Source organism: Cavia porcellus, unplaced genomic scaffold (genome assembly GCF_034190915.1).
Source record: "Cavia porcellus strain 051 isolate PalLab524CR breed Dunkin Hartley unplaced genomic scaffold, mCavPor4.1 scaffold_32, whole genome shotgun sequence".
NCBI classification, from domain to species: Eukaryota; Metazoa; Chordata; class Mammalia; order Rodentia; family Caviidae; genus Cavia; species Cavia porcellus.
The window spans coordinates 44,771,509-44,786,489 of record NW_026947515.1 but is presented as its reverse complement, the minus strand read 5'-3'; the positions used below and the strand labels follow the sequence as shown (position 1 = coordinate 44,786,489).

Genomic DNA, 14,981 nt, shown 5'->3' with positions numbered 1-14,981 from the left:
AGGTAGAAAAACTGCAGAGTTCAAGGCTGGCTTGATCTACATAGTGAGACCTTGTCTCAAAAAATCCAAAAAGAAAAACAAAAAGACTCAAAGCTGTTGGTTTTTTAGGTTTTTGTTTTGTTTGGTGGTAATGGCGGTTAAAACTAGGGAGCACTGAGGGAAACACCTGTAACCCCAGCTACTGGGAGGCTAAGGCAGGAGGATCTCAAGTTAGAGTTTAGCCCGGGCAACTTAGTGAGCACCTGTCTCAAAAGAAAAGCAAAGGGGGCTGGGGATGCAGCTCAGTGATTCAGCATTTGCCTAGGGTATGTGGTAAGGCCCTGGGTTCAAGCACTGAAAAAACATAACAAAGGTTTCTGGAAATGGGTGGTGGTGACAGTTGTGCAACATCCATGGATTTAACGTGACTGCACATTTTATGTTATGTTTTACCACAGCCTGCTGAGCTCAGTTAAAAGAAAAAAAGACCTAGAAATGTATTTAGCTTTAAAAACGTCATGCCTAAATAAATACAAACATGACTGTCATCATACCCCGCCCTCGGCTCCCTGGACTGGCCCTCTCCCCACGTCCCATCACTCCTCTGTTCCCAACACCGACCACCCCAATGTTCTGGCTGTAATCACCATTTACTTCTCTTACCTTTTCTTGTTAACTTGGTGATAAACATCTTGACAGTGACCATAAATATATGCTGTTCCATGATCAGAGGCAAAATCAAGGTGCAAAGAAAATGAAGAACCATCGTAACCATGTTCATGTTAAAAATATTTATTTTCTAAAAGATCACACAAAAGTTGGGGAAAAGAAGGGACGGGGTGAACTAGCCTGCATCAAAATCTGGGCATAAGGACAAAGAGCTGGGGAAACGACAAAGAGCTGCCTAAAGAAACTGGTAACTGGATCAAACCACGGAGACCAAGGCAACCGCTGGCCAGCAGCACCAGCAGCCTGGTCAGCCACACCGCCGAGATGGCATGCTGGCCCTTTTCGACAAAGGAGAAGCAGGAGCTCACTCTTTAGACATGTTCTTGATGGTCTTGTGCTCCTTCATGGCCTTCTCCCAATCACTACCATTGAATTCCTCAGTGACCACACTCCGCACGGTGCCTTCATCCAGGCAATGTGGGGCGATTCCTAGGAGAAAAGGGCACAGATGAAGACTGTGAAAATAGAGACTATCGGGGCTGGGGATTTAGCTCAGCGGCATAAGCGCCTGCCTTGCAAGCAGGCAGTTGTGAGTTCGATCCCCGGTACCGATAAAAAGCAAAAAGACCAAAAAAAAAAGAAAATAGAGACTATCCTGGCTCTTGGACAAATCCCTAGAGTAAGGCAAATGTCATCACCCTATGCATCAGATCCTGGAGGGATGTGCACCAGCTCAAGACCTCAGCTTATGAGGTCCAATGCATGGCCTGCTGAGCTCAGATGGCCCTGGTGACAGCTGATGAGTTCAGGCTTCTGGACAGTGGTCTTCCCCTGGCAGATGGGGATCAAACTCCTGGAACCAGGGATAGCCAAGGCTGGGCAACATTCAAAACCAAGCTGAGTAAGAAAAGTAGACTCAGGGCTAATACGATTTCTAAAGAATTCTCAGGCCTTTCCTGAATGTAGATAAAATTTCTGAAAATTAAATAGCTGCCCATTTGTACAGGATTTTTTTTTTTTAATCGGTACTGGGGATCAACTTCACAACTGTGCGCTTACAAGGCAGGCACTTATTCTGCTGAGCTAAATCCCCAGCCCATTTGTATAGGATTTTCCATTCTTTAAAATCCTTTCCTGGTCCACCAAGGTGGAATAGGGTGGGAAAGGGCTGGAACGAGATTATACTCTTCCCCCTCTTCCACCATAAAGTAGATGTCATTGTCACAGCTGCTCCCACAGCTCCAAACATCTTCAGCCTCTAATGTCCCCTCAATTCAACTGTACCTGGTGCAACAAGAGGCTAAGGGCTGGTTTTACTCCTCTAGATACAACCAGAAGCTGAAAAGGGTTTTGGAAGTTTTCTAGTTTGCATTCTGAATAAAATCTATTTATATTTTTGGTGACCCTGGGATTAAATCAAGAGCCTTGTACGTGCCAGACAAACACTCTCCTGCTAAGCTTTCCCCAACTCCCTTATTTTTAAGTGTTCTTTCTCAGGTCTTCAGTGTTACACTCCCCCAGTGACACAGTGGTGCTCTGAAGCACCAGTGAACATAGTCTGGTCGGACTCTGAGAAAGACATCCCTACACAGGACTGAGACAGCCGGTCAGAATCTTTCTCACATCCTACCTCTGGGAAGAGTTCTGCGGAAGAGCCCTGATGCTGTAGCTCGTGCCTGTGAAAGCGCCTAGCCAGCCAGGCGGACCAAATACACCAGCATCGATCTGTCTACTCAGCACCTGCACCCCAAGTACCTGGACCTCTCAGCACCCCCGGACCTTGCAGTCTACCCCTTTTACTCACCAAAGCCTCCAGGGTTGGAGCGGGGGGTGTAGAAGCTCTGAACACCACATTTCTTACAGAAGGTATGCTGGGCCTTGTGCGTATTGAACGTGTAAGTGGTTATGCTCTCGGCTCCCTAGGTAAACACAAACAAATAGGCTTTCTCTTTTCACCAAAGGATTGTTTTATTTATATATTTATTTATTTATGACATCAGGAATTGAACTCAGGACCTCACGCTTGTCAGGCAAGTGCCATGCTGCTAAGCTATATTCTCGGCTCAGAAAGGTTATATTTTTCCCCAAAAAGGTTATTTTTCACATCATTTAAAAAGTAAATCTTGGCTGGTATGGTGGCACAAACCTGTAATTCTGGTATTTAAGAGACTGAGGAAGGAAGACAGTGTGAACCCAGCCTGAGCTTCACAGGAATTTCAAGACCAACCTGGACTACATTGTGAGACTTTGTCCTCCGCAAAAAATAAAAAAAAATAAAATAAAATTCTTGACCTGGGGTATGGCTCAGTGGTAGAGCACTTCACTGTTTTCATGAAACTATGGGTTTGATTTCTAGCACCATGAAACTAAATCTCTTAAAAGGCTTAGTGGGGAGGGGCACCTCTTTTTATAAGGCTCTGAGGATTGTGAAGACAGATTCCATTTCCCACAAAAGACTTAAAAGTTTCTTGGGGACAGGGACCCATCCATACCATCTGAAGACCCAATAATTGAGCATGATGGCTCAAGGTTTCTCATAGAGCAACTGCACAGGGAACGGCCCAGCACTGAGCCTCCTTTGATCTATGCCATGAAACAATGTCCTGCCAAAGTCAGGCAGGGAACAATGCCAATTTCCCAGAGCCTAAGGGGAGAGCAGATCGCTGGAGTTTCTGGTTTCCCATGTTCCAAAACAGCACTACTCAAGGTCTTAAGAAAAATGTTAGCTGCATTCTTTATCAATGCATGAGCTGAGGGACCCACCACTAGGAATTGTATGAAGAAAGACTGTACATGAATTACTCTATAAAGTACAAGCCAGGAAAAAATTCGGCCAGATAGCATAGACACGGGCTAATTTCCCTAATGTATTAATATGAATAGGGCCAATGCCGTGAGAAAATGAAAACAAATCTCTCCTTCACCTGTGAAATGATGCCCACACTGACAAACTGCACTGTTAGGTGAGAAAAAAAAAAGTTGGTTACCAGCATTCATGACTTTAGAAAAATATGCACTACCACAAAAAAACAGTAACTAAAACTGAAAAACAGAAAAATATGCACTCATGTACAGTCATGGCACTCTGAAGTGGTTAGGCATAGCAACACCTACCCAAATCTCCAAGTGTACAGATCCCTTAACAAACAATTACACTTTTAGAAATTTATCCTACAGGTGCATTTTTTTATAGTATTATTCATTAACAAAGACCAGAAAAATTTAAAGTTCTTCCGCTGAGGACTTTTTCAGGCAAAGACAGACCCTCATAAAATGGAGTATTTTGCAAGGTTTGAAAAGTGAGTGAAAATTTTAGTATTGAGCAATCACCATGATTTCAAAAGGAAGAAAAGCAAGACATAAGGAATGGACTGAGTATGCAGCTCAGGGGTAGAACACAGGCTTAGCACGCAGGAGGCCCTCCTAGTCTTAATCCCCACACCAAAAACAAAAACAAACGAAAAAACCAAACAGGTATAGTCTGCTACCATTTCTATTTTTAAAGAAGGATATACACTTCTATGTGTTTTTATATGCATATAAATCTTGAAGAGATGGCCAATAAACAGTGGTTTCCCCCCCCCCGGGAAAGACACTGGGTAGATGAAGGGTAAGGGACAGGGTTACTATCATGTTAGGACTCTTTATACTCTTTTGCTAGCCACCACACCACCCATCACCACAGAAAAGCAAAGCCCTGGAAAACTCCAAGCTTCTTGTAGTTAGTTTGTCTGTTTTTAAGTACAGAGGCTCACTATGTTATCCAGACTAGTCTCAAATTCCTGGCTCAGACAATCCTTCTGCCTCAGCCTCCTGAGTAGTTGGGATATAGGGATGTACCAAGATACCCAATGAGTTTCCTATAAAAATTGCTCAAATTGGGGCTGGGGATTTAGCTCAGCGGCATAAGCACCTGCCTTGTAAGCAGGCGGTCGTGAGTTCGATCCCCGGTACTGACAAAAAGTTAAAAAAAAAAAAAAAAAAAAAAAAAAGCTCCCTGAGGAACTATTTCTCACTCTGTAACTATGACACCAGAAAAGCAGCAAAAACAAATCACCCAGACTTATCAGGAAGAATCAGTAGATATTCACACCTTACTTTATGTCATTCATTAATAAAACCACCTGCAGGCCAGGTATTTATTTAGCTCAGTGGCATAAGTGCCTGTCTGGCAAGTGCGAGGTCATGAGTTCAATCCCTGGTACCAAAAACAATAAAAATAAAATAAAATACAAAAATAAAACCATCTGCAACATCCAGACCCTTGCTTCCATCTATCCCATGCATCTGCCAAACTGACCCCATTCCCATATCCCCTGCTCTCCATGACCTGTCATCAAAATCTGCGATATGCTCAACCTCTGATTATTTCTTCTGACTTTTTGCCCAAGCAGCAATCACTAGTGACCACACACTGACCAATCTAATGGCCACTTTCTCAACCACTGGAGTCTTCTCACCCGGGAATCTTGCCAACAGTCCTTCCATTTTAAGCATCTGCTTCTGAGGACCCTTCGTTCTTGCTAGCTTTCCTTCTCCACTGGCCATCCTTGCGTGCTTTTCTTCTTCTCTTCGGCTCTATAATGCTAGCAGGATCCAGGGGCGTCCTCGGCCCTCTCTGATCTTGCTACATCTTTCCAGCTGACGTCACACACTCCTTATCCCTAAGAAATATCAACGTTCCAACAACTCTCAGGTTGGTAGCTCCAACTCTGACCTCTCAGTACTCCAGGCTTGTATCTCTGCTTGTCATCTTCCAGTATCTATATTAATACTCAAAAGGTGAAACTCCTGTTGAAAGCAGATTTCTTGATTCCAGTAGCCCAGCTAGCTACCTATACCTGCAGGACCAGCATCTCTACGTGATGTTCTAGGTGCTCAGGGCCATGATTTTGGATATAATCCCAACTCCTCTTTCTTCCTCATCTTCACATCCAATCCTTTTCACAGTTCTGCTTACTGTTAAAACAGTGGTTCTTCAAGTGTGGACCCTGGACAGCATCACTAGTATCACCCGGGCTGGTGGATTCCTGAGGCCATCCGCAGCCCCTGGACATACAGAATCAGCAATCAGGAATGGGCCCAGGGCCAGGTTAATGTGTCCTGCAGGTGCTTGTGTGCACACTAAGATCTGAGAACCACTGTGCGAGGACACATCTCTAGGTATCTATTTTTCTTCCAACCATGTCTACTCTGCAGATTTCTCTCACGGGTTCTACCCAAAAATCTCTCGCTTCCCTGCCTCCACACTCATCTCTTTGTAACCCATTCTCCCCGCTGCAGCCCAAGAAGCTTGAAAACACTGAGTCAGGCCTTATCACTGCACTGCGTAACGTCCTCCAGGAGCTTCACACTATGAAGCATAAAACTACCTGTTTATCAGGTCCCGAGTATCTCTCCAATCCTGTCTCAGCGTAGTTCCCCACTCCTGTCCCACTGGCTACCACCCGCCAGACACAAGTGTCAGTGGTTAGCCCCTGAACACGCCATGCTCCGCAAGCCCTTGGCGTTACCCATCCCTTTGTCTAGGCCACATGCTGCCCACCACCCAGCCCCATCATCGTGACCTGCCCACCCTGATCAATCTACAGACCCACTCAGTCAGTCTCAGTCACCTCGACTCTCCACACCACTCACGCTCTCCGACTTCTACTTTTCCTCCCTATCCACAGAACGCAAACTCAACGAGAACAGGAACCTGGCCTGTCACGTTAACTGCTGTGCTTGTGGAACCCTGCCTGGCACACAGCAGGTGCCCTGACAATACCTGAATTGGTATGTTGTGTATTTGAGACACAGAAAGAGAAAATTGTTCCTCCAATGGGGTGGGACCAAACACAAAAACAAAAACTAACCAGTGTCTTAGAGCACCAGGAAGATATGTGGACAAGCAGAGCCAGGGAGGAAGAAAACTGAGCACCAAATCCTGACCTGCAGGCCCAGGGCTCCACCTGGTAGTGCCTGCAGGAGCCACCTGTCACCCACCAGTGCTTGGATACAAAGCCAAGGGCGGACAATAGCCTCCAGCAGGCAGTGGAAGACACACAGTGGTATTCTCCTGGGCTTACAGGGGAAACCAAGGACAGGGGAATGGCACACCTCCCCACCACCACACACCCTCACCAGATAAGCTGTTGGAGCCTGAGTCAACAGCAAGCAAAGAAAAGGAGACAACAGCCTGCAGCCCCAGGTGCTTGGAAGAACGAAGTGGTACACTGAGGCAGAAAGACTGCCCGAGTCTGGCAGGAGCTTAAGGCCAGCATGATCAGCCAGCGAAATTCCCATGAGACAAAGGGTGTGGGAGACGGAGGAGGGAGACAGAAGACAGAAGAGAGAGGAAAGGAAAAGAAATCGACGAGCTTGGCACATCTGGGACTAAAGCCTACTCACTCAAACACCATCCCTTGGTCAGACATGCCTCCCAGGCACTCACTGAGCCCAGTTACTCAGTCAGCGCAGAGCCCTACTAGGCCAGAAATCAGGTCAGCTGTCCAAATCTGGTACTTGCCTTGGAAACACTGTTATGGTTTACACCCAGATGTCCCCCAAAGCTTCCTACCTGCAGCTTTTGGAAGGCCACTTGGACCACAGAGGCAGATGCTCACTCTACTCCTCTGGGACTAGTCCACTACTGAGCTTCTTAGCTAACCCTGTGGTTAGGAAGTGGGGCCTGGGAAGAAAAGGTGCTCGCAGGGGTGTGGCCTGGACGAGCACTGCATTTCCCAGAAAACTGAGTCTTATATTCATTTTTGCTCCAAAAGATGCAATAAGGCTTATCTTCAGAGGTTATTTTTTCATGTACCACAATCTATGTTTGTTATTTATGTATAAAAATCTACATTTATTGGGGCTGGGGATTTAGCTCAGAGGCATAAGCACCTGTCTTGCAAGCAGGTGGTCGTGAGTTTGATCCCCGGTTCTGGTAAAAAGAAAAAAGAAAAAAAAATCTACATTTATTTAAGTAAATGTAGTCATGTCATCATCTTTTGGAACATCGTCGTAACTCTTCAAACCTCGAATTCCAGGCCAAATTTCTTGCAACTCCATGTCCTGTAGAACCACTGGGCCCAATCTCCCATGTCCAGCAACAGAACTCTCCTTAAACGGGCACTTCTTGTCCTTGGAGCCTGCTCACAGTGCATCATTACAACACATGAGGGGTTTTTGTTTTTGCTTTTTGGAGACAGGGTCTGCTAGCTCTGAACTCACAAGTAGTCCAAGCTGGCCTCAAACTCGTGGCAATCCTCCTACCTCAGCTTCTGGAGTGCTGGGACTACAGGTATGTACCACCACACCTGGCTTAGCATGACATGTTGATTTAGGAAGTTTGTACTAGACACAGTCATGTCTTTTTGCTATCAAGTGTGCATGTTATTCATGCACTGAGTCTGTACTCTGACCGGTCATTTGGTAGTAAGTCTCAAGTTTACCTGTTTTCATAGCTGTTTACCTCTTGTCCAAAGGCACCTGCACAGGTAGTTACAAACCCTTAATTATAATTTATACTAGCACGTATTTTAGGTATTAATGTGAACATTATTTATATTTTACATTTAATAACTCAATATATCACGTGCTACAACAGACACATTTATGTATGCCTATCTGGCCAACAATCTTAACTGCAGCTTATTTGGGGCTGATATTGCAAACACTCTGCAAAACCATGCTGGGGCTCATTTACCAGTTGGGACTTAATTTTCATGGAGACACGGCACATCTCCCTCCCTGGCTGTGCCCTCTCTTCTCTCTGCCTCCCCCGCCACACTGTTTTCCTCCACCATGTCTCTCTGCCATGCCACCCGGCCTTGGAACCAGCTGATTAAGGACCAAAATATGAGCTAAAATCAAGTTTGTGGGTGTCAGGCATTTGTCCTAGCAATCAGGAAAACACATTCAGTAAGACACAGATAATTACACAAAAACTCCTAGGCCAGGCAGAGATCTGTGAGACCTGTGACAAGAAAGCAGGAATCAAGGACAGAATGACAGCCACACCTCATGCCACACTATCTAGAATACGCTAAAAGTCTTTTTAAAAAGTTTGTAGTTTCTGACCTAGATATTTTATTTCTAAGAGAACTGATTTTGAAAAAAATTTCCAAATTATCAACAATTTATGAACAGGGAAATTCATTACAGTAATGTGCATAATTTGGCAAAAACTAGACTCAGGCTCCAAGTTCACTGCTACAAATATACAGGAGACGAAATTTTTTTTTTGTCTTTTTCCTTTTTATCGGTACCAGGGATTGAACTCATGACTGCCTGCTTGCAAGGCAGGTGCTTATGCCACTGAGCTAAATCCCTAGCCTCAGGAGATGAAATTTTGACCAGAGAAATGTCCACTGGAGAGCAGGAGCCTGGGGCTCACGGGACAGTGACGAGAGAAATTTTCAAGTATTCATATATTTTCTTACCTATTGCAAATTCTGTACTAAGTACAAAAAAATTCCCCAAAACAATACTCTGAGAGGCTGAGGCAGGTTTGTGAATTCAACACTTGGGCAACTCTGTGAGACCTAGTTTCAAAACTTTAAAAAGGGGGCTGGGGATTTAGCTCAACGGCATAAGCACCTGCCTTGCAAGCAGTCAGTCATGAGTTCGATCCCCGGTACCGATAAAAAGGAAAAAGACCAAAAAAAAAAAAAAAAAAAAACTAAACTAAAAAGGGCTGGAGATCAAGCTCAGTATGAAGTCTAAAGTTTAATCCCAAGTACTACAAAGGAAAAAAAAAAAAAGAAAATAGAGAAAAATAAGAGAAGGAAAAAAATTATGTGATAGTTCACTGGGAAACGACAAAAGAAGGTACATTTGGAAAGAACAGTAAAACTACTTTAATTGGTTTTTTTTTTTTTTTTTTATACTGAGGATCGAACTCACGACCTCATACTTACCAGGCAGGCACTTATGCCACTGAGCTAAGTCCCTGGCCTGTAAAACTACTTTGATAAAAACATGACTATATACATATATATGTATGTATATATTCATACAGATACATATACATTTACATTGAAAATAACACACACAAGGACATACACCAAAATATTAATAGTAGTTACCTTCATTAATTTTATTATTTTTTGATTCTCTAAATTTGAAAATATTTCCATAAGATCAAATATACCTTGAGAAATAAAGAGGAAAAAATAATAGCCTTTTAAAAGTAAACACGAAAACAGGGTTAACAGGGAAATCAACCATGTTCTCTGCCCACACCCTGCAGAGGGCAGGCTGGAAGGCCTCACACATGCACTTCTGATCTTACACTTAAGCACTAACCTTCAGGAGCTTGAAGCGAGAAGCTGGAACAATGAAGTGTTTATTCTGCTTCTTCTTGCAAATGCTGCAGCTACAGAAAGACAGAGCAAATTCCACACTGTGAACAGCCATCTGTATCCTCTGGGTGCTCAGGGGGACCAGCCTGTTATGTTTGGAGATCCAGCTGACCTCAAAGGAAGCACCCCTTTCTGCACCTTCTAAGAAAGAAGGCGCTGAGGCAGAGGGACTGGTGCCCTGGGGCCTCTGTTCTTTAATTTTTATCGGTACCGGGGATTGAACTCACGACCACATGCTTGCAAGGCAGGCGCTTATGCCACTGAGCTAAGTCCCCAGCCCCTGGGGCCTCTGTTCTTATGGGAAGAAGATTCAGATCCCAGAAACATAAACTGAAGCCAGGCCCCCACTCAAATATCCAGGACCAACAGGACCTTGTTTCACTGCCCACCTTCTCGTTTGTTACAGTGAATGCAAACACTGGATTTCAGGCTCTTAGAAAACAAACTTCAGACATTGCTGCAATCTACGCTGCAGACATTCACACCAAAAATGGCTCAAGTAGCTTATGTTTCCCTCTCTCTCCATCTCCACATCAGAGATAATCTAGCTCCAAGTAAGATAGATCCCCAGATACCACAGTAGAAATTAAGTTATAACTCGCTCTTTTCAATCCACATTTTTGTGTGTATTCAAGTACCACGGCCTCACAATCTGAAGCATGTCCTCTATTACTGAGGTCCCCTTTCAACCTACTTTTTTTTTTGATCGGTACCAGGGATCGAACTCATGACTCCCTGCTTGCAAGGCAGGTGCTTATGCCGCTGAGCTAAATCCCCAGCCCTTCCACCCACTTTTTAAAAAATTCGTAGTACAGAATCCTTTAACAATTATGCTACAGTGCTTTTTTCTAGATGTGGATTCTACTGTTATTAGCCTAGTCGATTCTCCTTTTGTATATATTTATTATTCATATACAATTCAGGTACCACTTAGCAGGCAAAAAGGTCTAGACACTGTTGAATAATTCGGTACATGCCGACTGCTGGTCCAGAACTCAGAGCCTGTTGTTCTTGCCCTTTGACAATGCCAGGCAAAGTATTAAGAAGCATGTTTTCCACAGATCCTGGTGGCACCACCTGCTCATGCCAAGAACAGAGAAAGAAGGCCTGTGTCCAAGGTGCCTACAGGTAGACCCACCTTCCACTAACTTATCAGGATCTCTTTCCCATCTGGACCTCTACAGAAGTCCTACCCAAGGCTCCTACTCAGTGCGCAGTCCAACTCCCATCCTGAGCTAACCATCCACCAAGCATCTAGGGGTGCAGTCTGAGTGGTGACTGACAGTCAGACACTGGAGGAGCCTGCTTTGTCACTGGCTCTGCTCTGTGGAACATGTGTGCACAGAAATCAGCACTAGAACACATACATACACACATGGAAGGAAGGCTGTTATTTTTAGCTTCATCTGACTTTTTAAAATGTTATCAATTTCAAGCCATACACAATAAGAACAATGAACCCTTATGTATCCACCACCTGACTTCAACAGTTATCAACTCACAGACAATGCTGTCTCATCCATATCCCAACTCCCCAGATTGTTTTGAAGCACTCAGTTTTAATTCTTCAATTCTTTTAAGATGATTTAGGAGAAGAAAATATTTACTTGCAATCAAAGATGTGTAAGTCTGCTGAGGCCCAAACTTCAAAACGAACTGCTCCACAGTGGCAACCTCCTGTGTGCTTCACCAGGCCCTGGTATTCACTAAGTGAAACGAAATGAGAACAATAAGAACTTCTGAAGAGTGATGCAGGGGCCTTGACCATGGCTGCTGCGTTCACTTTGCCATTGAAACAAAGTCAAGATAGGACAAAGGTCTTTTCTATAGGGTAACCAAATGCATTTGTTTTTAAGGAGTCACGATTATCTTATAAAAGAATTGATTCAGTACTGTCTTTGTCTATGAGTTTTCTTTGGGCTCATTTCTTAAATTTTCAAATAAAACATTCCCAGAATTTCGAAAATGTCGGGAAGAGGGGAATCCCAATCTCATCTCCATACTTTTACTTATATGTCAAATGCATTGTAAGTAACTGTAAGCCAGGCACCAATGAGAATATGGTATATAAGATACGGTAGACATGATTGCTGCCTTTACAGACTTTAAGTGGCTATCAAATAAACTGCCCAAATAATTTTTAATGATTGTGCTAAAGGTGAAGTTGTTATGAAAAAGTAACAAGGTGACTCAGAAAAGTCTTCTGAGACAGTTTCAAATGCTCTCATAATTTTGCTCTCCTTCAGTACATGATTTTTTATTTTTGATTTTTTATGTAACTGTATATATTAAATATAACCTTGAAGTTTTTAAAGCGTATATAAGCCAAACCCATAATTGAACATCAAAATCTGATATCAGATCGCCCTCCAGAATGACTGAATATTCTTACAATAATGAATGAGAAAAGATTTCATACCCTTTGAACAATAATCATAAGAAAATAGTTCTCTGAAGCTTTAATTTGCATATATTTGATTAAGACTAAATGTTATTTCTTGACAAGTTAATGTATTCAATTTTTATTTGCCTACGCAAATAATGCTTATTGTGAAACATCTTAACATTAACATATTTGGTAATATTCAAAGGGATAGCATTCTGTAAACTTTACAAGAAGGATGTGATATTTGCTATGTATTTTTCCAAAGTTTTTCTATATCTTTTTTTGGTTTGTTTTTGTTTTGACACAGGGTCTCTATGTAATTTAGGCTAGCCTCAAACTCCCAGAAATCTTCCTGCCTCTGTGCTAGAATTACAGGTGTGGTCACTATGCCAGACTCTATACAATTCTGTTTGGTTTTACTGGAGATAGGGTCTCACCATGCAGGACAGGCTGGCCTTGAACTCCTTTATGGAGTCCAGGCTGACCTCCAACTCAGCACTATTCTTGCCTCAACCTCCCAAGTGCAAGGACTATAGACATGTACCACCAAGGCCAATTTACACAACATTTTAACAAGAAATCAGAATGTTATACACGCTTTTTGCACAGATGTTAATTTAGTACACATTCATGCCAATCTGATGGAGAAAAACATCACATCTTATGTCAACATTTCAATATCTTTTTCTGAGCCATTCTGTTTCAGAACAAAAAAATTACCTCAAATTTAAGTTTACATCCTTTGTACTATACCTAGCAGTAGCTGGCACACCACAGATGCTCAAAAAGTTGTCTGATGGATGAACATTTTTAATGTTTAGTTTATATTCGGAGATGATATAACAAAGTGAAGTACACAGAAAACCAAATAAATACTCCACCTCTGAGAAAACGTATCAAAACTAAGAGAATGTCTTCTTGCACAAGGACAAAGCATCAATTTTTTATTTTTGTTTTTATAATTCTCAAGTTGTTGTGCAATTCTTAGGTTATTCTTAACTTTTTTCTCCCTCGTGTTCTGATTGTTCTTTTCAACTCATAAAACACACACTGAAATATATCTTAAGGGTAGAAAAATATTTCTCCTCCGTAGTTCCACAGGCCACGAATCCACATCACATTTGAAGAACTGAAGGCAGCCTTTGCCAGATTATTTAATAGATTTTTTTCAAAATCATGGCCCTGTGGGATGCTAGGCATTCTAAGAGGGTAGAAGTGCATTCCCTTTGAAAGCAGAAATGGTGGGCTGGAATAAAAGGGAGCAAGCCACCTCGAGTCCCAGTCCTGGAGAACACAAAGCTTCGATCTGGCCTCGGGGACCAGCCTCTCTTTGCGCGCGCTTCTCTCCCAGATCAATAGCGCCTGCCCCTCCTCTCAGCCGGCCGGGAACAATAACGGGACTTTGCTTCTCGGCAGGCCCTAACCTTTCTCATCCCCAAAACCAAATGTGCAAAGACAAAGAAAGAACGAAAGAGAGAGGAAAAAGAGGGACAGAAACAGAGAGCAGGGATTCGACTACGAGGGAAATCGCGGGATCCGCTCCCTTTTCACTAGAGAAGGATCCCCGCGCCCTCCACCGAGTCCCCAGGCAGCCCTCGGAATTAGGACTAAAAAGAGGGGCCCAGTGGAAGCCGCGTCCGCGCGGTTACGTGGCAGGTGTGGAGCCCAGCGGAGCCCGCAGCCCGCACGCCGGCAGGGACGCGGGGACGGCGTGCCCGGTCCGGCCCGGCGCGGCCGAACTCACAAGGTGTCCAGCAGGAGCTTGGCGGCGCCCTCGAAGCTGAGCCTCTGCCGCTTCTGGAACGCCTCCCAGCGCTCCCGCTGCGCGCCCAGCTCCAGCGTGGACACCGAGGACGTTGGGGTCGCTGGGGTCTGTGGCGGCGGCGGCGGCGGGAGCAGCGTCAACTCCGCCGGCGGCTCCTCGGGGCCCTCCGCCTGGGCCCGCGGGGGCGACGGCTTCGGCTTCGGCCGCTTCTTCGCCGACGGTTGCCTGCTCGCCGCCGGGCTCCCGCCTCCGGCCTTGCTCGCCGAGCACCGGGCGCGGCTGTCGCGGGGAGCTGAGGCGGCAGCCACCGGAGAACTGGAGGCACCTGACCGCTTCTGCCCGCGCAGCTTGCTGGTCGCCACGCTCCTAGCCCGCCGCATGACTCCCGCAACCTGGCGCGCAAGGCCTGGCACTGACGCGCGCTCCCGCTCGGCCCGCGCGCGCCCCCTAAAGTCCCTATGCGCGTGCGCGCACTCGCGCGCCACTTACCACCTGCAGGCCCAAGCGATGCTGAGCTGGGCTGGGTAGGCCCTGCCCGCCGCCCGGCTTCAGCCCGCAGGAGAGACCCGGCCAGGTCCCGCACCCACCCCGCTGTGACGCGCAGGTCTCTGCTTGCAGGGACCCGAGCCCATTTGACCTGGGAAGGGTTTCCAGTCCCTTACCCCGGAGAGCTTCCAAATTGTACCTTCTTTACCTGGGGAGCCTGGGTCAGGAACTACATCCCAGCCGCCAACCCCAGGCAACTTGTCTCCAAGATGACGACACCATGTACTAACGGAGGTAAACTGCCTGGCAGCTGCTACTTACTGGATAACAGCCGAAACTACAGTTCTTAAACTTA

General features: G+C 45.1%; 1 protein-coding gene across 1 annotated transcript; it reads right to left on the bottom strand.

Moving 5' to 3' along the window:
• Nucleotides 1-755: 755 nt before the first annotated feature.
• Nucleotides 756-14,584, bottom strand: Cenpv (centromere protein V). Its single transcript, XM_063242477.1, has 5 exons — nt 14,120-14,584; nt 11,597-11,695; nt 9,934-10,003; nt 2,453-2,567; nt 756-1,137 (listed from the first exon to the last, which is right to left on the bottom strand). The coding sequence occupies exons 1-5, from the start codon at nt 14,518-14,520 to the stop codon at nt 1,013-1,015; spliced, it is 810 nt and encodes a 269-aa protein (XP_063098547.1). The 5' UTR covers nt 14,521-14,584; the 3' UTR covers nt 756-1,012.
• Nucleotides 14,585-14,981: the final 397 nt, after the last annotated feature.

Coding starts and splice junctions, on each gene's coding strand:
- Cenpv (XM_063242477.1), bottom strand. CDS start 14,520: ATGCGGCGGGCTAGGAGCGTGGCGACCAGCAAGCTGCGCGGGCAGAAG. Junction 10,004..11,596: donor TTACACATCTTTGATTGCAA/GTAAATATTTTC, acceptor GTCTTTCTGTAG/CTGCAGCATTTGCAAGAAGA. Junction 1,138..2,452: donor CTCCAACCCTGGAGGCTTTG/GTGAGTAAAAGG, acceptor CTTTTCTCCTAG/GAATCGCCCCACATTGCCTG.